The 27,708-nt window shown below is 51.7% G+C and overlaps 1 protein-coding gene and 1 pseudogene across 7 annotated transcripts in view; both read right to left on the reverse strand.

Moving 5' to 3' along the window:
* Nucleotides 1-22,415, reverse strand: part of ZDHHC18 (zDHHC palmitoyltransferase 18) — a 41,033-nt gene extending 18,618 nt beyond the window's left edge. For 5 of the 6 annotated variants that reach the window (XM_082440812.1, XM_082440811.1, XM_082440810.1 and 2 more), the window contains exons 1-7: nt 21,996-22,415; nt 17,616-17,776; nt 4,175-4,324; nt 2,586-2,723; nt 2,407-2,455; nt 1,782-1,884; nt 156-268 (exon numbers count right to left, since the gene is read on the reverse strand). In XM_082440812.1, coding sequence (XP_082296938.1) covers nt 156-268; nt 1,782-1,884; nt 2,407-2,455; nt 2,586-2,723; nt 4,175-4,324; nt 17,616-17,776; nt 21,996-22,318 — 1,037 coding nt within the window. In that variant the 5' untranslated portion in view covers nt 22,319-22,415. The remainder of the gene's footprint in view (nt 1-155; nt 269-1,781; nt 1,885-2,406; nt 2,456-2,585; nt 2,724-4,174; nt 4,325-17,615; nt 17,777-21,995) is intronic. The other variant, XM_082440815.1, reaches the window with a different exon arrangement.
* Nucleotides 22,416-26,660: 4,245 nt separating this feature from the next.
* On the reverse strand, nt 26,661-27,708 carry LOC309650096 (large ribosomal subunit protein uL18 pseudogene; annotated as a pseudogene). Its single transcript has one exon. The product of its transcript is annotated as a large ribosomal subunit protein uL18 pseudogene (transcript).

Consider the following 27,708-nt stretch of genomic DNA (forward strand, 5'->3'; position numbering starts at 1 on the left):
TCCAGCAGGGGATGGTGGACAGAGGGCATCTGTGGTGTGGGGAGAGGTCTGCTGATTCCAGAACCTCTTCAGAGGAATAGACTCACAGGGCCACCCCCCCCACTGGTCTGGCCAGGCCAGGTCCTATGACCTTTCCCCTGTACACCCTGGCTTACCTGGGAGGTAGGGGGCCGCAGAGCACAGCACAGCAGTTAGTGATAACACTTTTATGGCTGTAGGGATTGACAGAGGCCTCACCGCCCCTCTTGTTGGACCACGAGCCTTTGATCTGCAAGCAGGAAGGAACTCTGGGTCAGGTTCATTTCACTTGTTCTAGAGGCTGGGGAAAATCAGCAAATTCTGAAACCAATTCTGGCTAGTCTATTGCAGGGAACATGCCTTTAACCCAGGCCATTCAGTGAGGATGTGGGGGACTGCTGGATGTTGGGGGGCACCCAGAAGAGGAGGCGCTAACCAAGACAGAAGACAGAGCAAAGCCAAAGAGAAGCCTCCAAAGGAGACTTTCTGGGTGCATCCTTCCTTCTCTGTCCAGCCACCCAAGAGGGAGGATAGTGCAAGGGCACAGGGCCCAGGCTGACCTGGCCGTGAACTCTGGCTCTGCCACAGACTTGCTGCATGACCCTGGACAGATCACCACTTTTCTGAGTCTCAGTCCTCATTTGAAAAATAGGGAACTCTCTGGTAACACTGTTGGAGCATTAGATGAAATCTTGCCCATCTCTAGCTCTGTGAAGCCGGCTATCAAAGGCACTAAGGAGATTAGCAGTAAAGGATACTGGCTTGAGTTTAACCTAGAGTTTTCCAAACTTATTTGGCCATGACACCCCTTTTTGCTTAACCCCTAGTATTATCCTGCAGAAACAGCCCCCAGGAAATCACCTTGGGAGAAGCTGGCTGACATCATTTCTGCTCTGTACCAATCACCCAGCATGTGATACCCTATTTTGCATGTTAAGTTTTGTTTCCCCGAAAGACAGGCTGAGGTCAAGAAATGTATTTTCTGTTGGTCAGTGGGCCTCTGAGCAGTATCAGATGGTGGCCCTGGAACAGATGCTCTCATTTGCTTTTTTGTTGTTTGGAAGGATGGTGGGGCGGGGGGGCGGGGGTGGGCGGTCAGGTCTGGCCCAGGGCTGGGCACACAGTGGGTGCTCAAACAATGCTTGTCGGTAGAGGTCTACAAGGCAGCAGGTCAGGAGGCTGATGGAGCTTCACCTTTCTGTCCTGGCCGGCCCCCTCAGCAAGGATGCCTCAGAGAGCCCCAGGACATCCTGAGAACAGGCACATTGCTGCTGTCTACAGGGGCAGTGCGGTGGGCACAGCAAGCTTCTGAGTGCAACCCTGGCTCTGTCCCTTTCCAGCTGGGTGACCGGGGGCAAGTCACTCAGCCATCAAATGAAGAAAAAGCGTCCTTGTTCCTTCTGCTTCAGAGTTGGCAAAAGGACCCAGAGAGATGACGGAAACTGAAAGAACTCTGGAAATGGTAATGAGCTGGCCAAATGTAATGACGGCTGTGGTGTGAGTGCTGCTCTAGCGGGGCTACGGAGAAAGCAACCTCGGGACCCTGGGAGCCAGCACCGAGGGGGCCTCGGAAGCCTGCACAGGGTCTCCCAGGGCCCGGCCCTGAGCGCTGGAAGGAGATGTCAGGCCACCTCACGTCTCCACCCGCACTTCCCTGGCAGTCTGAGAGTCAGGGCTGCACTGCGGTTGCCCCAGGCTCCCTCAGCCCTGCCTCCATCCTGGGATCGGGCCCAGCGGTGAGGTGTTGCTCCAGCCTTACTCACGTCTTCATTAGTTGTCAGGTTGGAGGCGACGAGGTAAGTGTGAAACCCTGAGAGGCCCAGGATGGACCAGATGGAGAAGAAGCAGATCACCAACTCCAGCACGGTGAGCAGCGCAGTCAAGGAGGCACACGGACACTGGGGCCGGGAGCCTCCCTGTTCCTGGAAGCTGGCCTCGCCAGCCTCTCTCACCCATCCTTCCGTGGAGCTACTTCTCCAGAAAGGATATAGCTTTGTAAGCTTTCCGTGATTTCAGATCACCTCCTGGGCCCCAGGCAGGGTTTGGGAGCACCCCAAGGGCAGGACGAGCCCAGGGTGATGGACGGTAGAGGGAACTGAGGATTCCAAACACCAGAACCGCGGACACGGCATGGTCCAGGGAGCTCGGTGTCTTAAGGGAGGACAGGGACTGTGGGCCTGAGAGCTCTCGGCCATCCCAGCTCCACAACAGCGCATTCAGAATCGGCTCCAGCCTGGGGCTGAACAGAAGCAGCTGGTAGACTGGATTCTAGAGCGCAAACATCAGCTCTACTCCATTCCTCTCTGTTTACGGGGTGAGCTGCGGGGATCCGCCCCAGTGAAGGGGCCTCGGGTCCCACCAGGGCTCCCCCTTGCCGACAAAGGATATCTCGCTGGTGTCTCCTTCAGAGTGGAGAGGAAGTTGCTTCCCTGAGAGCCTGGGGAGGAAGAGACAGGAGAGGGCACGGCTCAAGGGAGAGTGACCACAGTCCCTTGACCTGGCTGAGCTTGCTGGCCCGGGCCGCCCGCTTGCCCCTGCCCGCACTCCCACCATCATCCCCAACTCACGCAGCGTCAGGTGGGTGACCACGCAGGCGAAGATGAAGGCCGTCAGGAATGAGAGGGAAAGAATGAACGCATAGAAGAAGCGGTAGTTCCGTTTCCCCACACAGTTGCCCACCCAGGGGCAGTGATGGTCAAACCGTTCTGGAAGGGCCAGGGAGATGGGTTAGGGCCGCCCTGGCCCACAACCAGCAGGGGTGTTTAGAGGCCTCTCGCATCTCCACCCCCTCGCTCTCTCCACACGTGACTCTCAGTTCCTCGACACTCCTGGCCTCTGGTCCTTCACCTGACAGGTCCCGTAATTCTTCCTTCTTGTCTCGGCTGCAAGGCCACTTCCTTGAGAAAGTCTCCTCCAACCCCAGACAAGGTAAGGTCCCTGTTATCTGCCTTGTTGCCATGGCACTTATCCTTTGCAGCACTTTGCCCACGTGTGTTTATATATTTATTTACAATTGGTGGGCTGGCCTGTAACCCCTATTCGATTGTGAGCTCCATGAGAGGGCCTGAGCTGAATCCCAGGGTCTGGCAGTGTCTGGTACAAAGAAGAGCCACAGAAAGTACTTGTCGCCTGGCCTACGATCCCAGCCCCATGCCAACAACCAACGACCCCTGTCCCTTGCTCTAAAATAGAGGACCAAGGAGGGGCTGGGCCACTACGTAACTTGTGGAGAACCGGCATTGGAAGCCTAGTCAGAGGGCTGAGCTCACACCAGTACTATGTCCCTGGGGGTGGGGTCACACCCAGACCAGTGAGGAAAGTCCCCTGTGGGAATGTGGGTCACAAGCCTGTCGCAGGCCTCACACCCAGGCCAGGGCCCTTCACGGAGGTGGGGGGGGGCAGATTCTCAGGGATGAATGACGCCCACTGAGTCACCCACTTCACTGCCTGCTGTCCCGGGTGTTCCCCACTGTTCTCTTGCTCAGGGAGTGCTGAGCGAGCGTGATGAGGTCTCCGCCCTGGAGACCGGGCACAGTCACCGTGGCTCAGCTCGCCTGGGTCCTCCGCATAGCCTTTCCCTTACAACACCCTCCCAGGGGCGCACCCTGGTCCCCATCAGAGCTGCCAGGCCTCTGGAGAGCAGGGAGAGGGGACAAAACAGCCTCTGGCTCCCCAGCAACCACTGCAGTTGTGGGTCAGGAGCTTAGCTTCCAAGCCTGGCTATGTCCTCTCCACCTCACCAGCTTAAACTCCTCTGTTCCCAGATTCTTGTCCCTCCAAATTCTGGGAATCAGTTTCAAAGTCTTTCAGTATAGCTGGCCCTGGGCCACATATCTAGAATGTCATTGCTCCAGTCTCTGGCTCCTTGGAACCTGGACCTACTGAGGACCAGGCCAAGGCCTGGAAGAAGGGTTCAGGGCATCTCTGTGTCTGCCCCCACACTTCAGAGCTGGGGGAAGGAATCCACCAATCCTGCGCTGAAGCCAAGGTACCACTGGTCACATTCAGAGCCCCCGCTCCACAGCCCCTCCTCAGTCACAGCAAATCTGGGTGAACCAGACTTCCTGCCCAGCCCTGGATATTTCAGACACCCTCCACCCCCCATGAGCAACTCCCCTGTCTGCAAGGCTCCATCCCTCTCAGGGCTCCCACTTACCCACACAGTTGTCGCAGACACTGCAGTGTGAGGTCCGGGGCGGCCGAAACATCTTGCAGGTAAAGCAGTACTTCAGCTTCACCACCTGCCCATTGATCATCACCTCCCGGGTCCGAGGGGGTGGCCGGTACGTGGAACTGCCTGTGTTGTCTGAGACGGGGAGGAGAGACAGATGGGGGATGGCCAAGCCCAGAGCCAGGAGCCTCAGCACGGGGGGAAGCCAGTGCTGCCTGGCTGGGACAAGAGAAGCTTTAGGGAAGCTGTTTCTGGGGAACAAACATTAGGGCAAAATCCCTGCCTAAGTGGGGGACAAATCTCAAGAGCTGCTACCACCTACCGAAACTTGCTATGTGCCGAGCGCCGCACTAAAGCTTCACACACCTGCTCACACTCCACTCTAAGGAGGGCTATCAGAAAGGGAGACCAGGGAACGCTTTGTGAGGTTTATCTGCATCTAAACAAACCTAGATCTAAGTTCTGGTTTCCAGGAGGTTCAGGAGACAGAGGGACAGAGGACACAATGAGAGTAAAGCTATGACGAAACAATCAGATCCGGAATGTGGGACATCTACAAGACCACTGGCCTGCTCTCTAACAAAAGTCAATGTCAATACTGTACATCAACTATACTTCAATTAAAAAAAATTTTTTTTAAAGTCAATGTCACTTACAAAAGGAGAAGGGAGATGGTTCTAAATTAAAAGAGATTTAAGGGCTTCCCTGGTGGTGCAGTGGTTGAGAATCCGCCTGCCAATGCAGAGGACACGGGTTCGAGCCCTGGTCTGGGAAGATCCCACATGCCGTGGAGCAACTAGGCCCGTGAGCCACAACTACTGAGCCTGCGCGTCTGGAGCCTGTGCTCCGCAACAAGAGAGGCCGCGATAGTGAGAGGCCTGCGCACCGCGATGAAGAGCGGCCCCCGCTTGCCACAACTGGAGAAAGCCCTCGCACAGAAACGAAGACCCAACACAGCCATAAATTAATTAATTAATTAATTAAAAAAAGAAAAAAAAAACCTCAAAAGAAACGACTAGTAATTAAAAACATAAAAAAAAAAAAGAGATTTAAGAGATATAAACCAATACAATGCTTGATCCTAGACTGGATCCTGTTTCCAAAAACAAAACACAGCAACAAAAGAGATTTGGAGGGTGATGGGGGACAAATGACTATAGATTAGAAATTTGGTAACTATTAATTTTCCTAGATGTGATAATGGAATTGTCATTATGAGGAGGCTATCCTTAAATCTTGGATACATATTGAAGTATCTATGGGTTAGGTGTCTATGATGTATATAATTTATTATGAAATGGTTTAATAAGAATTATGTGTGTGTGTGTGTGTGTATGACACAAATAACTAATCTAGACAGTGAATGTACAGGAATTTGTTGTATTAATTCTTCCCACTTTTCTGAATGTTAGAAATTTTTCATAATAAAAATTTTAAGAGAAAAAAGAAATGCAGAGATATATGATATTCATGGATTGGCAGACTCAATATTAATAAAGGATTTATTCTCCCTAAATTAATCTGTAGATATAATATAATCCCAGTCAGGATTTTTTTGGTGTGGAAATTGACAAACTCATTCTAAAATTCACATGGAAATCAAAGGGCCAAGAATAGCCAAGGCACTCTTGAAGAACAAAGCTAAAGGTCTTATACCACGAGACATCAACACTTATGATAAAGCCTTAGCATTTAAGACATCCTGGTTTGGGTACAAGGGTAGAAACGCTGACCAATGGAACAGAACAGAGACTCCAGATATGAACATGTACATGATCGTGTGGTTCATGACAAAGGCAACATTGCAGTGCCAAGAAGGAAGATGGGGGCTTCCCTGGTGGTGCAGTGGTTGAGAATCCACCTGCCAATGCAGGGGACACGGGTTTGAGCCCTGGTCCAGGAAGATCCCACATGCCACGGAGCAACTAAGCCCGTGCGCCACAACTACTGAGCCTGCGCTCTAGAGCCCGCGAGCCACAACTACTGAAGCCCGCGTGCCTAGAGCCCGTGCTCCGCAACAAGAGAAGCCACCACAATGAGAAGCCCGCGCACCACTATGAAGAGTAGCCCCTGCTGGCCGCAACTAGAGAAAAGCCCGCACGCAGCAACAAAGACCCAACGCAGCCATAAATAAATAAATTTATTTTTTTTTTAAAAAAGGAAGGAAGATGGTCTCCTCCCAATAAACAGTGCAGGGTCCACTGGATACACAAGTGGGGGGAAAAAACATATCTGCACCCCTGCCTCCCACTAAATACAAATTCAATTCCAGATGGACTGCAGCTCGCAATACGAACGTTTTGGATTAAAAAAAAAAGAAAAAGAAAAATAGAGCAACCTCATGACTCTGGAGTAGACAAAGATTTCTTAAACAAGACACAAAGGGACTACTCATAAAAGAGCAATATGATAAACAGCATTTTATCAAAATTAAGAACTCCTGTTCATCTAAAGAGATCATCAAGAGAATGAAAAGATGACCTTCAGAGTTATATTTGCAATATGTTTATCTGACAAAGGACAAAGGATGTGTACCCAGAATATGTAAAGAATTCCTACGAGTCAGTAAGAAAAAGTCAGACAACTGAATTCAAACGTGGACAAAAGATTCAAACAGGCATTTCATAAAAGAAGGTGGTCAAATGGCTAATAGACACATGAAAAAGTGCTCATACTTGTTAAGTCATCAGGGAAATGCAAATTAAAACCACAATATATTACCAGTACATATGCACCAGAATGGCTAAAATTGAAAAAAAGAAACAAAAAACCACACACACACACACACACACACACATATATATCTCGCAAGTGTTGGCAAAAATGTAAAGCAACTAGAAATCTCATATGACCACTCTGGACAACTGTTTTGCACTAACTACCAAAGCTCAGCATATGCATCCCAGCAATCCCACTCGTAGGTATTTTCCCAGCAGAAATGCGCATGAACTGACATGCACCAAAGACAAGTACAAGACTGTTCTAGCAACAATTCTCAAAATAGCCAAAATCTGGAACTACCCAAACACCCAACAATAGTAGAATGGATAAAAAAAAAAAAATTGCGGTATATTCATACAATGGCATTCTATACAGCAACGAGAATGAATGATCCTTAATTACACACGGCAATATGAATGAATCTCACAAACGTTGTGTAAAGTGAAAAATACCCATAGACGTAAGAGCACAAAATGTTCACAAACAGATAAAAGTAATCTATGGTGTTAAAAGTCAGGATCGTGGTTATCCTTGGGGGCGGGGGCTGACAGAGACCGGAAAGGGGAACAATGGGGGCTCCTGGGACACCACTGTTTCTTGATCTGGGTGCTAATTACGTGTGTGTTCCAACTGTGAACCCTCAACAAACAGAACACTTACGAGTTGTACACTTTTAGCAAGCCTGTTATACGTCAGTAAAAATCTAAGAAAAAGGAAAAAGAAAGTAACTTGTCCGAGTCACAAGGTGGGTAGGCTGGCAGAGCAGGAAGCTGAACTTAGATCTGCCATATGCAAAACCCACAATTCTACCCACAGAGCCTCTTGGTACCCCAGGCCACAGAAGACCAGCATTCCCCAGACCAGTGGCTTCTCCCCAGACAGAATTCCGAGAGTCACACAGGGCTGCCTGGGATCCCCAGCCCTCGGCTATGTTCCCAGACATCATTTCCACTGGATTGAGTCCCAGATAATATCTCCAGTTTGGCCACTTGCCCCCGACGATTACTTACTGAGTGCCTAGCGTGTGCCAGGCACTATTCTAGGCACTTGGCATGCATCAGTGAAGCAGATTCGTGTCTCACGTTCCCAGCTACCAGAGACTTTTGCTAGGCTGTTTCACCACCACTTCAACTGTAGCATGTTTAAAATGGAACTAAGCATCTAAGCATCTCTCCCTTAGCAATGGCAGCATGGTCAAGGCAGGGGGTTTGAGGCCAATGGACGTACTCTGAAACCTGGTTTTGCCACTGACTGTGTGTGAGGTTGCAGTCAAATGAACTTTTCTGAGCCTCAGTTTTCTCATCTGTAAAATGTGAATAACAGGTAGAATGGGACATGAATCCTAGCTCCACCTCTTACTAGCTGGGTTTCTCTTGATGATGCCACTTGCTAGATGTGTGACAAGGCAAATCATTTAACCTCTCTGTGCCTGTTTCCTCGATCACTGAAATGGGGATAAGAAGAGTACTCACCTCATAAAGATGTTGCGAGGATTAAATGAGTTAATACATGTGAAGTGGCACAAAGTAAATGCTTAAGAAGTGTGCACTGTTACTGCCAGCTCATAGAACTACTGAGAGAAAGAAGGGAAAGAGAACAGGTCACTGAGTGCTACTGTATGCTGAGCACTTTGCATATATTCTCCTCTTTAATCCTGATAACATCCCAGGAGGTAAAGTTATCATCATCATCTCCAGGTTACAGTTAAGGAGCCTTTTCAGTGAGGCTAGTGACTTGTTCAAGGCCACACAGTGGCAGAATCAGGATGTGAACCCAAGTTCCCAAAGCTTGGGCTTGAGGTCTTTTTGTACATTTTGAAGTGTCATAGTGAGTGTTATTTTTCCCTGTCTGGTTCCTTATTTCTGCTGATGGCACAATCCAAGGGCTGAAAGGAACCTCAAAGAGCATATAACACAGCCCCTGGCACATAGCAGATACCTGATAAATGTCCCTTCACTGACTGCCTCTGTTCTAACTCCTTCAGTTTACAAATGAGAAAAGAGGCCCAGAGAGGTCAGGGGATTTGTCCGAGGTCACACAGCCAGTAAGTGGCAGAGGCAGGGGAACCCAGTTTGAAGTCTCCTCGCAGACCTTTCCTTCTCCCTCATCCATGCCTGGCCAGTCGCTAGGTCTGGTCAGGTTCTTCCTTCATCACCCGTCACTCTCTCCACTCCCAACACCCTAACCCAGGCCAGGCCCGTATCACCAAACAGCTTCCCCAGAAGACTACCTGCTCCCAGACCCTCTGCCTTTCCACCCGCCTTGTACACACTGTCACATTCCTCTAAATAACCCCTTGTGAGTCACTTCCCAGCTCAGAAACCCTTCACTGGCCTCTCCTAAAAAACAAGATAAAGGCAAACTTCTTGTCCTGATGTTAGGACCCTCCACAGTTGAGCCCAACCTCCATTCCCAGCTTTTCTCCCACCACTCTGCCCCAGCTTCCTGCCCCTGTTCCTGAGCCCGGCCTCCCTTCTCTCTGCGCACCAGGACTCACCGGGCATTGTCAGCAGCCTCCCTGACCACAGGAGCCTCGGGGCTGTCGGGCCTCACACACAGCACAGAACACACTCTCTGCTCCGTGCTGAGCTGGGACAGGACTTCCGTGTGTGTACACTGTCTCTCCAACTGGACCCTACACTGCTTGAGGGCAAGGACAGTGGGACAAACAGGCAGTCCTGGGCCTATCAACTACGAGGCAGCAGGCAAAGAGGAGAGATACAGGCAGGCCTGGAGTTCGAATCCTGACTCTTGGGACTTCCCTGGTGGCGCAGTGGTTAAGAATCCGCCTGCCAATGCAGGGGACACGGGTTCGATCCCTGATCCGGGAAGATTCCCCACATGCCGCAGAGCAACTAAGCCCGTGCGCTGAAACTACTGAGCCTGCACTCTAGAGCCTGTGCTCCGCAACAAGAGAAGCCACCACAATGAGAAGCCCGCACACCGCAACGAATACTAGCCCACAGTCTCCACAACTAGAGAAAGCCCGTGCACAGCAAGGAAGACCCAACGCAGCCAAAAATAAATAAATAAATAAATTTATTAAAAAAAAAAAAAAAATCCTGACTCTTCTACTTTTAAGCTGGTGCCCTTGGGGAAGCTGCTTAACCTCTGTGAACCTATTGCTGCATCTGTAAAAGGAGACAAATAATAGTGACTACCTTGAAGGGTGGTGAGGATCAGAAATAGTACACGGGGACTTCCCTGGTGGCACAGTGGTTGAGAATCTGCCTGCCAATGCAGGGGACACGGGTTCGAGCCCTGGTCTGGGAAGATCCCACATGCCGCAGAGCAACTGGGCCCGTGAGCCACAATTACTGAGCCTGCGCATCTGGAGCCTGTGCTCCGCAACAAGAGAGGCCGCGATAGTGAGAGGCCCGCGCACCGCGATGAAGAGTGGCACCCCGCTTGCCACAACTAGAGAAAGCCCTCGCACAGAAACGAAGACCCAACACAGCCATAAATAAATAAATTAAAAAAAAAAAAGAAAGAAAAAAAGAAGACATCCCTCCCATTGCCGCCTCACTCCTTCTTATCCAGTATTTTGAGAAAAAAAAAAAAAAAAGAATCCGCCTGCCAATGCAGGGGACACGGGTTCAAGCCCTGGTCCTGGAAGATCCCACATGCCGCGGAGCAACTAAGCCTGTGCACCACAACTACTGAGCCTGCGCTCTAGAGCCTGTGAGCCACAACTACTGAGCCCACATGCCACAACTACTGAAGCCTGCATGCCTACAGCCCGTGCTCTGCAACAACAGAAGCCACCGCAATGAGAAGCCCGCGCACTGCAACGAAGAGTAGCCCCTGCTCGTCGCAACTAGAGAAAGCCCACGCGCAGCAAGGAAGACCCAACACAGCCAAAAATAAATAAATGAATTTTTTAAAAAAGTGGAACTTAATTGAACAAAAAAAAAAAAGAAAAAAGAAAAGAAATAGTACACGTAAGGGAACTGACACTTGGTGAGTACTTACTAGTAGCTGTTTTCATGAGGGGCAGCAAGGCACAGGCTCTGGAGTCTGAAACACTGGGTTTGAATCCTGGTTTTGCTACCCACCTGCTAATTCAGGAAGTCTCTTCACCTCTCTGAGCCTCAGTTTCCTCATCCATAAAATGGAGACAAGACCATCTCACTCTCACAGAGCTGTGGTGAGGGCTGAGTGAGAGGCTGCAAGGCACAGTGCTGGGTTCACAGGAGCCTTAGTCCTGACAAACGGCTCAGGCTGTGACACCCCAGTGTGCAGAACTCCCCAGCTCTTCCCAAAGCTGTTGATGCTACTCCAAACCCAACCCCTAATCCTGCCCCTCGGGCCCTAGGTCCCAGTGCCTGCCCCTGCCCAGTGTCGTCTCCCAGGCTTGGATACAAGCTTTGGAGCCAGACAGACACTAGGGTGTGAATCTTGGCCCAATCACTTACTAGCTGTGTGATGTGTGTCAAGTCGGTTAACTTCTCTGTGCCCTCATCTGCTAAGCAAATAAAATGGGACATAATCAAATCTACCTCCTAGTGCTATTAGGAGGATCAGGCAAGAATTCATCAAGTGGGTTTAGCAAAGTGCCCAGCACCTGGCAAGAGCTTAATAAATATTAGCCATTATTATTATTGTTGTTTCTATAAAACACTATATTACAACAACTGATTTGTAGAAGAGACTTGAGAACACAACCCATCTGTGAGTGAAGGAGAGCCACAGACGCTCTTCGGGACTAAGAGAAAAGTTATTGGAACCCTCACTGGATTCCCAGAGGCCCTCCCAGGGCAGAGGGGTGCCCATGCCTCTCCCCCAAGGCAGGAAGAGAACTCCTACCAGTATGTTCTGGCCCCTGGCAGCCAGGACTCCTCCTCTCTAGAACCCTGAGAAAGAGGAAGTGAGGCTCTGCACACCCAGCTTCCTTGGGCTGCCAGGAGCTGGAGGTAAAGGAGAGGAAAAAGGGCCCAGTGCAAGGGTGCCACCCAGACGCTGAGTAAAGTCACCAACTGCAGGGCCCTAGATGAGATGGGTCAAAGGAGGCTTTGCAGGGATGCTGCTTCAGGGCTGAACCCCACATGGGGTAGGGGAAGACAAGCAGGTGTCCCACTGCTTTTTCTCAGGCCAAAAAGCATATTCTCAGGCTGACCAATAACTGCCCCGGTCTCGGCCTCAGAATCCTCCTCAACCCACTCCTCCCAGCAGCCATTACCAGTGGTAGCTTGTCAGTGGCCAGAGCAAGACCACTTGCCATTCCTGACCACAAGTCTCAAGCCTCTTCAGTTTCAGTAGAGAAAAACCATTTTCAAAGTGCACTGACATTCCCCGTCTCACTCGTACAAAAAACGCCCTGGGCTGGGCAACGACAGGACATGTGCCCGCGTTTTACAGACTTCATTCCAACAGTACAAGGTGGGGTTGAAATTAGAACCCTTGTCCTCCAAGGCATTCATTTGTCCATTCTTTCAGACACTAGCATCTATGATGTCAAGATATTGTACAAGGCCCGGGGTGGCAGGTGAGGGAAGTAGGGGGTAAGTACACAGAAATGAGTCAAATGTGGTTGCTTTGTTACTCAGTTCAGAAAACATTTGTTGAAGAAATGAATGAAGGAGTTGGTAATAAGAGATGCTCTCCCGGCCCTCCAGAGCTCTTTCTGGTTCAGGCTCTTCCCCAAGAAGTAAAAAGCACCTCCGGGTGGAAAACTAAAGCCCCCAGGGACGTGGTAACGAGGGGGAGGCTCCTTCTTGCTGAATGGCTGGAGAAGGAAATGAATCTCCCACTCCTTCCTCTTGACCAGGGGGCCTGCTTTGGGTATCTTCACCCCAACTCCGGCCCCGAAGAGGAGCAGCCAGGCGCTGAACGGCCGGGGCTGTGACTGAAACCCAGGGCTGGTGGGGAGGCCCCTGAGGCTGGCCATGAGCTAGTGAGGAGGCGTTAGTGAGGGGAGGCCGGGCACCTCTGCCTGCCCTGCTGGGCCCCAACGCTGCCCTTCTCTTGTTCCCACCTGTGGAGGAATCAGCTGCAGGGCTGCAGTTGCCCAGCTTCCAGGCTTGGGGTCAGCCTCAGTGGCCAGGCTGTGAATACTCGGTCACTGTGATCCCCACCAGACCATTTCTGTTCATTCTGGAGGTTTATGGAGCCCCTGCCACACACAGGCTTCCTGGCAGGCCTGGGGGTACAGGAAGAGCTCGGCCTGGGGGCAGAGTGAGCAGGAGAGGTGGATGATTACAGAGTCAGCACAGGAGGCACGGTGAGTCAAGGGTGGCGACTCTGGGGCCAGCGTGATCTCATTGAGAAACCTGGCCTGGCCACTTGTTAGCTTGTGATTTTGAGGAAGTTGCTCCGCCTCTCTGAGCCTCAGTTTCCTCACTGGGTAATAACGGTATCAACCCTGTAAGATGATGATGCCAATGAGAGATGTAAAGGTGTAACCCACTGCTGGTCAATGAATGGTGTTACCGGTGTCTGTACTCAACCCACCATGAGAAGACAGAGTGGAATATGTCGGGAGTGGGCAAGAGACAGCATTCAAGAAAGCAACGAGACGAAGCAGCGATGCAGCTGGGTGGGAGAGACTGAGACCTCGGGCTCATGGGGGCATGGGGGGGCACGGTAGCAGAGGGGGCCCCGTGGGTCAAGGCATCCGCATGCAGTGTGGCTGGGGCACCGGGGAGTGGAGTGAGATGAGGAGGGAAGGGTGGGCTGGAGCCTGCCTTCATCCTGCAGGCGAGTGCGCCTCCGAGGACGACCTTTCAGGAAGATGGGAGATGGTTTGTTTCCTGGCCGTGACACTAAGCAGCACTGAATCACATGATGAGAAAGTCACTCCCTTTTCAATTCTCTTTCAAGCCTTGACTCCATCCAGGGGAAAGTCTCAACTTTTAACACCAAATACCTGTGATCCTCACAGGCGTCAAGGTGACTGCTTTCCACAGGCGACTGTAACCACCAAGAATTCTGTAACACTGTTATGCTTTTGTTCTTATGATTATCTTCTATTTAGAGCAAGTGGCTTCTGCTAACAGGGGTGATATAAATTTTCCTTGTAAAAATCGTTTAAAAGCAAGCCATTTAAAGGAAAATACTAAAGAAAGGGGGGTACAAGGGGAGATGCAGAAAGGGCAAAAATCACCGAGGTTGCACTCCAATGGCCGATCTTCAGGAAATGCTGCTGAGGGCAGTAGGGTGTCACCCAAATTCTGAGCCAGGGAGGGCCAGGTCAAAGCTGGACCTTGGAGAGACAACTACGATCGAAGGGAGAGGACAGGGCCTGGTCAGCAGAGTTCTGAGCCAATCCAGATGGAAAATGAGGTGTGTCTGCCCAGGGCAGCGGGCTTCAGAAGGACCAGAGGGGAGACACTCTGGAGGCAGATAGGATGCGGTTTGTGACCTGCTGTGTGGTGACGGAGGGAGAGGCGGCCTCTGTGTCTGTCGTGTGAGCTGTAACCGTGGCTAGGTGAGTATCTGTCACTCAGATTCAGGTGTTCCTATGACCTCCCAGCAGACCAGGAGCTTCTTGGGGGCAATGTTGCCGCCTCCTCCTACCTCTTTGCCAACTGCCCAGAGCCTGCAGGGTAGTCTAGCTGCACGGCTCACCAGCTGACAAGTCAGGAGCTCAGACCAGGGTGGCCAACCAGCCCTTCTGCCTGCAACTTTGGGGTTTCCCAAGATATGTGGCTTTCAGTGCTAAAACAGGGACAGTTCTGGGCAAACTGTGAAGAGCTGGCCACCCCACCTGGGACGGTCCTCGCAGGGTGGGAGCCCTAGAACCAGATCCCATGGGGCTGGAGTGGCTGGCCTATGGGGCCAAAATGAGAGGGTCACACTGTCTGCATGGGTCCAGGTCCCGGTCACCAGCACACGTTTATATGAACAGCACCACGCACCTCAGAGCCGGCCCCTAACCTTCTCGAAAAGGCTCAGTGACTTTAGTCCTTTTTAAGAAAATATGTTTCACCCTGATTAGAAGCCTTCAGTTCAAGTTTAGATTCAAAGACCCCAAAGATGCCATTTTCCAGGCTTGGGAACTGTTCTCAAAGGGATGTTTCTGACCCTGACACTCAGGGGCCCTCAAGACTGACTCTACCCATCCTCCAAATCCTCTGAAGCACTCCTGTGTCCAGCCAACATGGCCTGCTCAGCTCCCACGCCTGCCCCCCTCCTTCCCACTCTGTCCTCCCCTCTTCCTGTTCCATTTGCATGGGGGCCTCCTTTCACACACCTTCCTGTGCTTGAACTCCACCCAAACTTTATGGTTTGGCTCAGGGCACCTCTCCAGGAAGCCTCCACATAACCTCCAGGCAGAAGATACCCTGGTTTCTTCGATCCTCTTCCAAAGCCTCATCTAACCTGTGGCAGCCACTCAGGCCTTCCACCTTGGACTGGGCTAAGCTGGAAACCACCAGAGAGGGAGGGTTCACATCAGATTCATATCCCCTCCCCCCCAACCTCCCTGCCTCCTCTCCCTGCAGTCAGGAGTCGGCATACAGAATTAACACATAAATGACCAAACCTATAACGCCTGGTTAGGAGAAATTCCAACTGTTTCTCCACCAGTCACCAGCGGACAGCAAGGAGCGCCTCTGCAGAGGCTGGTCCGTTCAGCCAATGTCGCTGAGCCCTCCACGTGGCGGACAAGGTGAACAAGACACTTACCACCCAGGAAAGGCCGCTGGGTTTGCCTGACAATTCTGTAATGACCACCATGCAGCCCAGGGCCATGGTGGAAGGACAAGGTGCTCTGGGAAGGTGTCATGAAGGTGCAGCCCACCTGGGGTCACAGAGGCTTCCCAGTCAATTGAATTGAGACCTCAGAATAAAGAGCGTGTGGCCGCGGAAGACTGGGACGTCTCCCTGCCGCCATCTCAGAAGAGAAAGCATACAGCTTGGGGGTCAAGGCTCTGTCTCCGCGCCCCCGCTCCCATCTCCACACCCCCGCTCCCGGCCGTGGGATCCCCTGCCTCAGTTTCTGCATCAGCACAGCAGGGCTGTTGCGAGGATCTGTGGGGATAATGGCTGGGAAGCACTCAGCACAGTCAAGCTCTCCCCAAACACAGGGGATTACTGTTGTCAGTATGACCCAACAGCTCACAGGAGGCCAGAGGATTCCAGGCAGCCAGACCTCTGAGCCTGGGCTGAGCTGGACGATAATCCTGCCTCATGATTAGCCCCGACCTGGGAGAGGAGAAACAGGGCTGCCCCGAGCCTCCCCTGCTGCCAGCGGCCGGCCGCTGGGTCAGACCGCAGGAAACTGAAGCAGCAGAGACCAGGAGGCTGGGTGGCGAGTGGCCCAGGGGTGCGAGGGGGAAGGAAGCTGGATGCAGGCAGAGGAAGATGACAACCGAGGGCGTGGCTGAAGACAGGCCAGGGCAGAGGAAAGAGACAAAGAACAGACAAGCGTAGGAGAACATCCTCTCCCCTCCCGGCCGCCCTCCTGAGCTACTCCAGACCATCAGTGGAATGACTTCCAGGACGGATGCAGCAGGGCTCTGCCACTCACAGGCTGCCAGGGCTCTTCAGAGGCAGCTGGGTATTTATTTAAGTCTGTCTGAAAGCCACCCTGTTAGGGGAAGGAGCCAACCACGGACCGGAAACCCCTGAGGTGTGCAAATCCCCACGTCACTTCTCGGCAGGAAGGAGCTGGGGTGGAGCAAGCTGAGATTAAGGCCGTGGCCGTGGTGCCCAGCCACCCAGGACACCCACTCAGCACTCACGGAGGCACCAAGGGCCACCTGGGTGCTGGGAACACAGGTCCCTCCTGGCCATGCTGCCCTTCCTGCCGCTTCTCAAACACACCAGTCTGGTCGCCACTCCCGGCTTTTGCTTTTACTATGTCCAGAACGCACATTACTGGCTCATCTCAAGCGCCACCTCCTCCAAAGGGCTTCCCCTGACCTACTCATCTGGACCAGCCCACTCCCCGCACCACCGTGCTCTCCCCCAGACACCCACGCAGCTCAACTCCTCATCTCTGCAGGTCTTTGTGTCTTTGCTCAGATGTCACCTCCTTCACAAGGCCTTCCCCACGCCCCTATTTTTTCCCCCTATTTAAAACTGTACACCCTCCCCCAGCTCTCGCCCTCCCTCCCCCAGCTTCCCTCTTCTCTGTGTCACAGACTAGATATTTAATTGTTAACTGTCTTTCCCCTCCCACTGGAATGTCAGCTCCAAGAAGACAGGGATTATCGTCAGATTTGTTCACTGCTGTATCTAAAAGTGTATGAAAAGTGCCTGGCACATAGTAGGGGCTCAATAAATGTTTGATGAGTGAATGAATAAGTGTGTATGAATGTTTAAGAGCAGGGACTCTGGCCAGAGCGCCCGGGGTCTCATCCGCGCTCTTCCACTGACTGTGTGACCTTCGACCATTTACTTAACCTCTTTGAGACTCATTTATTAATCAGTAAAAGGAGAATAACCACAGTACCTGTCTCACAGGATTACTGGGGGATTAAATATGATCATGCATATAAAGAGGTGAACACAGTGCCTGGGCTCCAATGAGCACTCAGTACCGTGTGGCTGTCAACACCAGCCCTCACGTGGTAGCATTTCTTGCTTATTTGCTCATGTGCTTATCCTCTGCTTCCTCCACTCTAGCATCGGCTCCAGCTTGCCCTGCTCACCACGGTACCCCCAGTGCCTAGCACAGTGTGGGAAGAGAAAATCAGGCCTCCTCTCAAATCAAGAAATGCGGAGCTGGGAGACACAGCCACGGCTGGAGTAGGAGCCTCACCGATCTGTTTCTCCAGGGCCGCAGCCTCACAGACGGTGGCCCGGGGCAGGATTCCGGGGTCGGTGAAACTTGTCTGTAGCAGGCAGCTCATGACGAAGAAAAACAGGATGGCAGCAATGATGGGGATGGCGAGGGTCAGCTGGCGGGCCAAAAAGGGACAGCTAGAAAAAGAGAGGGAGAGAGAGATGAGCAGACACTCCAAGGGCTGCCTGGGGCTCAGGGCTACAGCACCAGGTAGGCGCTGTCATCCCATCAAACACCACCACGGTCCTGAATAGAGGCAGAGGTATGGCCCCTGGATGAGTGCGGCCCCGCGCCCGTCCGTGCCTAGAGCAGACATCACTAATTGATCCTTGTACTTTCTCCCTGAGCCCCTGGCAGATGTGATCAACAGATCCCAGCACTCAACCCCTGCACTTGGCTGCAGCCTCAGAATCCTTCTAAACACAGAGCTTCAGGCAGCCACTACCAATGAACTGGATTGTCACTTGAGATGAATCATCCAAGACAGTGTTCATTCATTTATTCGGTCACTCCACAAATATTTACTGAGGTCTTCTCTGTGTTAAAGGCAATGACATCAACAAGCAGCAGGGATAACGGCAGTGAATAAGACAAGAGTCCCCCTGCTCCCACAGTGAGGCTTATGGCCCAGTGAGGAAAACAGACATGTAAACAGAGAATTGCCACACAGGGCTTGGCATGTTATAATGGGGAAGGGGAAAGTAGTAGAACAGTTAGGAAAGACTGGATGAAGGAGAGACTTCCTAAGCTAGAATCTGAATGAGTAGGGTCAGCCAGGTAAAGGGTGTAGGGGGAAGAGCGTGGTCCAGCTACTGCCACTGTCACCCAAGGGCCGGCATCCGGAGTCAGTTCTATCGGGCCCCCTGACCCTAGTGGGCTCCAACAGCCTGTGCACGGGTCTGACGTTGAGGACCGCCCATACTATTAACCACCATCCTATGTGGCCTTCCCTCCCAGAGCCAGAGTGGCACCTGACGGGGTGAGGAACTGCTATTTGGGGATGACTGACCGCTGGGAGGCCTGAATCAGCCAGCGTCTCAGGAGCTGGCACAGTTGGAGGAGCAAACCTGTGGGCATCTACACGCTGTTTCTGGAGCCTCCATTGTTGGAGGCTCTGGCCTCCAGAGAGGCCCTTCCCTTGAGGAGCAGAGACTGCCGAAACCAAGGGCTCCAAGTGGGCCACGTTCTGCTCCAAACATCTCAGTGGTCCCCAGGTCTGAGCCTCAAACAGTGCTGCGCCCTCTGTGTCACCCACATGACAATTCAACCAGTTCATGTACAACCAGACTTCTTGGGAGATGGAGAAGACTTGCAGAGCCCTCAGAAACACCAAGTCCTGGCCCCTGGTTTTACAGATGGGGACATCAAAGCCCACAGCCAGATCCAAGGTCACCCAGCCAAGCAATGGCAGGATTGGGGTCTCCAGGCCCCCAGCAAATGCTCTGTCCATTTCATTCAACAAATAAACGTATTTGCTATATTGTATTGCAATGTATTTACTGTATTGAGTGCCTATTACATACCAGGCCCTGTTCTAGGCACTGTGAATACAACAGTGAGAATAAATACCTGTTCTCATGGAGAGAGACAGGCAAGAAGCTAACAAGAAGCATAAGTGTAGTATGTCAGATAGTGGCAAGTGTTTTGGAGAATAAGGGCAGATGGGACAGGAGGGAGGGGGCCAGTTTCCTATATTACAGGGATGGTCAGGGAAGGACAGGAGAAAGTGAGGGAGTGGGCCAGGAAGCTATCTAAAGGAAGAATATTCCAAACCATGCAAAGGCCCTGAGGTCGGAGTGTGCAAGGAGGCCAATGTGCCTGGGAGGGAATGCACAGGGGACAGTGGGAGGAGATGGGGACAGAGAGGAAGCCACCACGAGGGCTCTGGCTCTTATCCAGAGAGGCAGGGAATATTCAGGGAATATTCAGATCTGACTTGGAATTAAAGGGGGCACTCTGGCTGCTGTGTGGGGATGGGAAGCAGGGCAGAAGCTGGGAGGCCTGTGCAATAATGCACCAAATCAAACAGTAGAGAAAATCATTCACAGCAAGAAAGGCCCTAGAGCCACGTTTACCTTTCCCCAGAGCCTTGGGAGAGTGCGAGCACCTCTCGCCCTCCAGGCCCTCACCAACAGTGTTCCCATACACCAGGTCCCTACTGAGGTTCCACCCCAGTCCAGGCCCAGGCGAGCTCTCAGCCCAAACCCAAACCCTCCTGCCAACACCACCGGCCCAAGTGAGGAGGAGCGCAGCAACAAAGACGGGATGATTCACAAGTTCTCCTGGAACCCAGAAGTCCTCGCTTCCTCCCTCTCTGGGGACAAATCTGTCACCAGTGAAGATATCCCCTCAGCCCAGAGGAAGTTCTGTTTCTGAATTGACCAAATCCCACACTGCAGGGTCACAGGGGCCAGCCCTGGCAAGCACCACTTCCTCCTGCCTCAGCTGCATCCCTGGCTGGGAGGACCTGGTGGAGCCTGAGGGATGCTGGAAAAGTCACTTCCAAAACACCCACATGGGCCGGCCCAGCGGGGTGTATCTGAAACTCAGCCCAAGGGCCATGCTGGAGGCTGGGGGCTCCCCAGAGTTTCTGCTTGTTAATTATTCGGGAACTTTTTATCCACCCTGAGTCAGAAAGGAAAGGGTGAAAGGGAGAAGCTAATTGGTAGGAAGTCCTCACCTTGCTTCAAGGGGAAACCCAAGGTTGCAGATACATGATCTGGCAGCTGGAAAGGGTAACTGGGGGCCAGTGTCTTGGTGGAAGCCTTATCATGGCCCTTGGGAAGGGGTTTTTGGTGATGACAAGTAACAGCAGCAGCCAGCTTTAAATGCTTATTACCAGCTTAAAGCTTATGTGCATGAATTCCTGCCACCCTCGTGACAACCTGAGGAGCGGGTACTATTATACACCCCATTTTATAGATGAGGAAACTGGGGTTCTGAGTAGTGGAGTGGCTGCCCGGAAGTCACACACTTGGTGCATGGTGGAGCTGAGATTTGAACCAGCTCTGTTGGCTGCAGAGATGGAGTTCTTAACCACCTGTAAAACTGAGTAAGACCACAAAGGATGGGTAGAACCAGGAGGGAAAGGTGGGGCTCATGCAGCATGGGTAGGTGTGCATTTGTGTGTATATGTGAGTGTGTGTGAAAGGAATCAGGAAGCAGGTGGCTCAAGCTAGAGATCAATGGTAGAGTGGAAAATTTCTGATACAAATATGTGACCCTGGTAAAGTGACAGGCATCCCTTCCTCCATCCATGAAATGGAGAATACTGTGTGGGCCAATCCTGAGTCACTGGGGATATGAAGAGGTCAAAAAGCCATGGGGGCAAATATGACCTGTCACAGGAAAATCCTCTTTTGAAAAATAACAAGGCACTGCAACTGTTCCTACCGTGGAACAGGCCAGAAGGTACTCTGGAGTGTTGGGAAGGGAAAGCAAGCCAGGAGGTCAGGAGGTGGGGGGCAGGGGCCTGGGAGATGTCTGGGGGGACCAGAGGAGGAGGAGGGAAGGACAGGAAGCTCTGGAGAAACTAAGGAAGGTGCTGGAGAGAAAAGGGGAGGTCTGAGAGGCCCAGAGATATTTGAGGGCCTAGGGTGAGAACGACTGAAGGGAAAGCAAGGGGGGAGGGTCTGAGAGTAGAGAGATGACTAGGGGACCCTAGAGGGACCCTGGAGGGAACAGGGAAGATGGCTGGGAAATCTGAGGTGGTATATAGCCAAAGGACAAGCAAGAAATTCAGAAGTTGTTTGGAAAGGATATAAAAAAAAGATGCCTCAAGGGGTCAGAAAGAAGCTGGGAACGAGAGATGGTCCAGGGGATAGGTGAGGAGAGGGGATCTATCCAAGGAGCTGGGGAGGCCTGGGGCAGATTTTGAGAGGGCAGAGAGGATAGGGGTCTTGGAGGGACATGGGAGGGCAGTGATCCTGGCAGAGGTTGGCAAAGGCAGGGTGCCAGGGAAGGATGGGGGTGCTAGGGAGGGGCCAGAGGGGATGCGGTGGCTGGCAAGGATGGAGGGGACCAGCTTAGATGGTGATCCAAATTGTCACGGAAGGATGGCGAGTCTGGGAGGGGACCAGAAAGGACAGGTGGGAGATAAGCAAGGAGACTGGAGAGGCCTGAGGGCAGATTCTGAGAGGCACCAGGAGGCCAAGGAAAAGCTGGGAAGGGAGGGTGCCTGGCAGGTGCTGGGAAGGGTGGAGGGCCCAGGAGGTGGGAGAGGCCGGGGTGCCCAGTAGGGGACCAGAGGGGCTGGAGTGTCCATCAAGGGCTGGGGAAGGTGGGGTGAGCGGCAGGCGGCAAAGGGGATCGGAAGGGATGGGGCGCCTCAGGGGGCGGGGACGCCGCCGAACTCACTCGAAGACGAAGAAGAGGACGGTGGTGGTGAGGATGAGCAGCAGCGTGAGGGCGAAGACGCCGCCGTGGCCGGATAGCATAAGGCGGCCGCCGCAGTAGAAGCGGTTGCGGCCCGGGAACACCTCCCACTTGCGCCGCGGGCGGCGGCCGATGCTCCCGCTGCCGCTGCCGCTGCCGCTGCTGCTCCAGCGCGGCGCGGTGGCGGGCGGCGGGGGCCCGGGGCCCGGGCCGGGGGGCGCGGCGGGGCCGGGGCGGCGCGCCCCGGGGGAGGCGGGCGGCGGGGCGGCCCCGGGGCTGATCTGCTGGTATTCGCAGTCCTTCATGCGGTCGGCTGCGGACCTCGGCTCTGCACCCCGCGGGCCGGCCGGACCGCACCAGGACCGGGGCGGAGCGGAGGAGCTGCTAGCGGCGGCAGCGGCGGCGGCGCGCGCGCGCGCGCGCGGCGCTCGCTCGCAGGGGGCGTCCCCATCGCCGCCCCGCCCCGCCCCGCGCGGCCTCCCGCCGCAGCGCCCCCTCCGCCCGGGCCTGGGATGGCGCTCGGGCCCCGCGGCCCGGTCCTGACCCGCTGCAGGGCCCCGACCAATCCCCTGCCGCCCCGATCCCTGCCGCACAATGACGGGGCAGCAGAGGCGCGCTCCAGGACTCTTTCTGTTCTTTTGCAATCAAACCATTTGTTGGGCGTCCGCTGTATTCCGGGCGCCGTGCCGAGCGCCGAGATTTGAGAGGTGGACTTCGTGATCTACTTCTGGCAATCTGTATTTCCAGGGCCAGGCTTCACCCATCTCTGATGACCTACTGGACAGGCATTTTGGGGGGCCAGCAGGGGTGGGGATGGGGACACAATCTGCTTTGAAAGCCAGGGGCCTGTTAATTACTGTCTTGAAGTTCAAAGTGTCCAAGGGGTATGTGTGGCACATCCTCTGTCCTCCCTCACCCAGCTCTGTGACCTGGACCCAGACCCAAGCTTCCTATCACCTAATGCAAGGTTGATGCCACAGGGCCCCAGTGGTTGTTTGTTTGTTTGTTTTTTAATTTATTTTATTGATTTATTTTTGGCTGTGTTGGGTCTTTGCTGCGCGTGGGCTTTTTCTAGTTGCAGCGAGCGGGGGCTACTCTTTGTTGCAGTGCGCGGGCTTCTCATTGTGGTGGCTTCTCTTGTTGGGGAGCAGGGGCTCTAGGCGCGCCGGCTCAGTAGTTGTGGCACACGGGCTTAGTTGCTCCACAGCATGTGGGATCTTCCTGGACCAGGGATTGAACCTCTGTCCCCTGCATTGGCAGGCGGACTCTTAACCACTGAGCCACCAGGGAAGCCCCAGCCCCAGTGTTTTTCAGGAATTCTGTGTGTATTAGTTTTCTATTGCTGTGTAACAAATCACCACAAATTTAGTGACTTAAAACAACACACGTTATATCGCGCAGGTTCCAGGTCAGGAGCACTGGGACTGCTTAGCTGAGCCCTTTGCTTAGTCTCAGAAGGCTGCAATCAAGATGTCAGCAAGGCTGCATGCTCGTCTGGGGACTCAACTGGGGAAGAAAATACCTGCAAACCCACTCAGGCTTTGTGGGCAGAACTTATTTCCTTGTGACTGTCTGACTAAGGGCCTGGCTGTCACCTAGAGGCCTCCCTGAGTTTTCAGAGGCCATCTGCAGTTCCTCGAGGTTACCACAGTTTCTTGCCACACGGGCTTCTACAACATGGCCTCTTACTTCATCAAGCCCACAAGGAGAATCTCTAGCCCCAGTCTGCTAACAGAGAGTTTTACATAACGTAACATATATGTAATGGGAGTGGCAGTCCAACACCTTCACCATATTTTATAGGTTAGAAGCAAATCACAGGTCCCACTTGAACTCAAGAGGATCACACAAAGGTGTGAATACCAGGAGGCAGGAATCACTGAGGCTCACCTTAGGGTCTGTCCACCACACTGAGGTTACTGGAAAACCTAAGGAAAAGTATAGGAAAAGAGAGAGCTGGAGACTAGGATAGGAGAGAGTAAGAAAAGAAGTCAGAATACACGATGCAGAGGGGTAGAAAGACAGCAACAATGACCTCAAGGTTCTGTAATTTTTACACATGACAAAGGCCACAGAACCATGCCCTTGGTGCCAAAGATTCTGGATTTGATGAGCCCCACCTTGGAATGAACCATATTGTGGACCTCCTCCCCTCTTGCTCTTTGGCTGTGGAACAAATCCACAAAACTGGACATACTGGTTCAAATACAGATTCCTGCCCCACCTCAACTGGATCTTCTTGCAACCCTAATTCTTGCTCCTTGTCACTTTATAGAAACCAAAACTATCCTGCTTGACTGTTAGCTACCCTCCTCTTGACCTCATAATTTCTCTCTATTTGTATCAATCTTTTCCTCTCATCTTAAAGATGTGGGCCTCATTCTGTCCATGGCCAACCCTCCACTCATGTCCTATCTCTCTTCCTGTTCTCTGAGACTACAAATGCATCTCAATTCTCCTCTATCAATTAAAATGCAAAACTAAACTAAAAAACCAACAACAGAAACTGCTTTCCGTGTTTGGCTACCTCCTCACTCTAGCTTCAGGTTTATCTTTTTCTCTCTCATTAGCCACTCTTATTAAAAAGTAGCTACCACTTCCCTGTCACTTAATCATTTCTTAACTTTTTACAACTTGGCCTCTGTCTACATCACTCCCTTAAGAATTCTATCTTAAATGTCACTAGTGACCCATTTAGTGTGGCATACACAACCCATTCTCACCAAAACCCCCAGTTCCCAGCCTCTCTTACAGAGAGGTACTGAATCCTGGCTAATGGAATGTGAGTGGAAGTGACAGACTGTCCCATAAAACTCTCAAGTGCTGATCTCCGCTCTCCTTTCCATCTGCTGGCGGAATGGAGGAGACTCTGAGAACCTAGAAAAGAGTCAAACCACATGTCTCCATTCCAAGTTTTAGGGTCCCACTTCTTCTCAATCACAGGAAAGGCTTAGTTAGACTGAATTCAACTGATGAAATTCTACAACATGCACCATATTTTTGTTTTATTTGTAGCAAATAAGGCTGGTGGCCACAAGAAATAAGAGATTCTTTTATGGCTATCATGGAAGCTCTGTGACTCTCTGACCATGTCTTGAGCCGAGAGTTTAAAGACCCAAGCTTGGGACTTCCGTGGCAGCCCAGTGGTTAAGCCTTCGCCTTCCAATGCAAGGGGTGTGGGTTTGATTCCTGGTCGGGGAGCTAAGATCCCACATGCCTCGCAGCCAAAAAAACCCAAAACATAAGACAGAAGCAATATTGTAACAAATTCAATAAAGACTTTAAAAAAATTGTCCACATCAAAAAAATCTAAAGACCCAAGCTTGTCATTTTCTTTCTGCAAGGACTCTGATGCACTCAGAAGAATCCCTCCCATACAAAGCCCCTGTAGTCATCATCACTGCCATAACAGTCAAGTGCAACAACCACCTGGGCCCCCAAGGCACTTGCTTTAGCTGGCACTTCATCACAAATAACCACAGGTGATAATTTAATTAATCATGTCGCCACGGCATGCCGTGGCTTAGCAGCATCACGTTTCTCATTGACAAGCAGCTTTAGCACATTCAAACCCAATGACACAACCGAACCAGTTCCCTAATCCCATCTTTTGAGGTCTGTTTCCTGGGATCCCTCCTAGCGCCAATTTCTGTGTCAGTCAGTGTCCCGCCAATGAGACAGAAACCACACCAGTCATTGGAGGAAATTTAACATAGAGAATGGTTAGAATGGTTAACTAGGTATAAAGTTGTTAACTAGACAACTGAAAGGGTGAAAAGAAAACTGAGATACCATGGAGGCAGCAACAGCAGGAAGCATCTATAACTCCTAGGGCTAGGAGAACAAAGGAAAGAGTTTGGAATTACTAAAACTTAGAAACTTAGAAGACGGGCCCTGGACTTCCCTGGCGGTCCAGTGGTTAAGACTCTGCTTCCACTGCAGGGGGTGCAGGTTTGATCCCTGGTTGGGGAACTAAGATCCCGCATGCTGTGTGGCGCAGCCAAAAAAAAGAAGAAGAAGAAGAAGAAGAGGGGCCCTACAGAGCTGAAACTCAGACCTCTAAGTCTAGTGCTGGTGTCTGGTGTCTCTGAACTTAGAGGAGCGACCAACACTTCTGAGAAAAAGGTGCTATCCAGATGGTGCTGGTGTCTCTGACTGGGACACCATGAAGCTGGGTTTGTAATTTTTGGAAAAAACTGCAAAGTGGATTCAGCTGTTGCTATAAAGGCGCTGCTGCTGCTGGGGTGAAGGAGCATTGCTAGGGTGACCTCACACGAACAGGAAGCAGAAGAAAGGAGTCCTTTCTTCCTCCTGTGACCTCACTATCTCCCTCTAGTGGCCCCTATTGGCAGAGCCAAAAGTAGAGTCAGCTGACAGCAGAAAAGTGATTTGCAGAGTCCCAGCTCCACTATCTCATAGTAGAAAGTAGAAGGGTGGATTTGGAGCTGAGACAATAACTTAATAACTAGCACAGGTGTCTTTATAAAGTATTAGAAGAAAGAGGTGAAATTAGGTGAGAATTAGCTGATTTTCAAGCAGAGGTGGAAGGGAAATGGAGAAAGTCCAAAATTGATAGGCCTTTCAGGGTCAGAAAAGATGACTGCTTCTTTTTTTTTTTTTTTTTTTTGGTTTTTGTTTGTTTGTTTGTTTTTTACTTGTTCAATAAGTTTATTACTGTCGTTATCTGAAAAATCTTCATATAAATTGTGGTTTGGTTTATTAACTCTCAGCAGCCCGTTCCTGAGCTCTAAGGAAGCTTGCCTTCTTCTGAGCTACCCGATATTTCTTCTGGGCAAGTGACATTTTGGCACGGTTCCACCTCTTCTTTTTAACTTCTCTCTTAGGCTTCTTCTCATACACTGGATTCTCTCGTATTGCAGCATGAGCTTTCTTATACATCTCCTCCATCATGTCTGCAGTTACGTTGTTCTTTATGTATTGCGAGAATTGTTTTTTGTAAGCATCTTCATCTTCGTCAATCAGGTAACGCATATAATCTGCAACGTTCTGCCCCATGATGTGCTTTCGGTGTACCTCAGCATTAAATTCTTTGCTTTCTGAATCATAACCAGGGAACCGTTTTGTACTGTGAGGGATAGACAAGCCTCCATCGACAGCTCCCTTCAGGGCCCCAAAAACTTTATTCCCAGTAGTAGTCCTGGCAAGCCCTGCATCCAAGTAACAGGTGAAGGCACCAGGTTGACCATCAATGCTTTCCACATTGTATTCATCTCCAGTCACCTCGACTTGGCCTTCATAAATTTTGTCCATACCAAACCTATTAAGAAGCCTGCGTGCCAGCAGCAGGCCAGTACAATATGCTGCAGCATAATTTGTCAGGCCAACCTTCACACCATACTTTGGGAGTTCGTGAGCATAAGCTGCACAAACTATCATATCTCCTTCTATACGGGCATAAGCAATCTGACAAATGATATCTCTGTTAGCTACACGAACTATCATTCTGTATTTGGGTGTGTTGTACTTATTTTTATCTTGAATTACCAATCGTTTCCGAGCATAGTAGTCAGTTTTGCCCTCTCGCCGTCTTCTAAATTTCACTTGGTATCTCTTGAAGTAGGCCTTATTCTTGACAACTTTAACAAACCCCATCCTGTAGAACAGAAGCTCTAGCCGCCACTGAGCTGCAGAACCAGCACGGCTCCGGGGGTGGAGCGGGGGGAAAGCAGATGAC

The sequence above is a fragment of the Balaenoptera physalus genome (assembly GCF_965194825.1).
Source record: "Balaenoptera physalus genome assembly, chromosome: 1".
Lineage (NCBI taxonomy): Eukaryota > Metazoa > Chordata > Mammalia > Artiodactyla > Balaenopteridae > Balaenoptera > Balaenoptera physalus.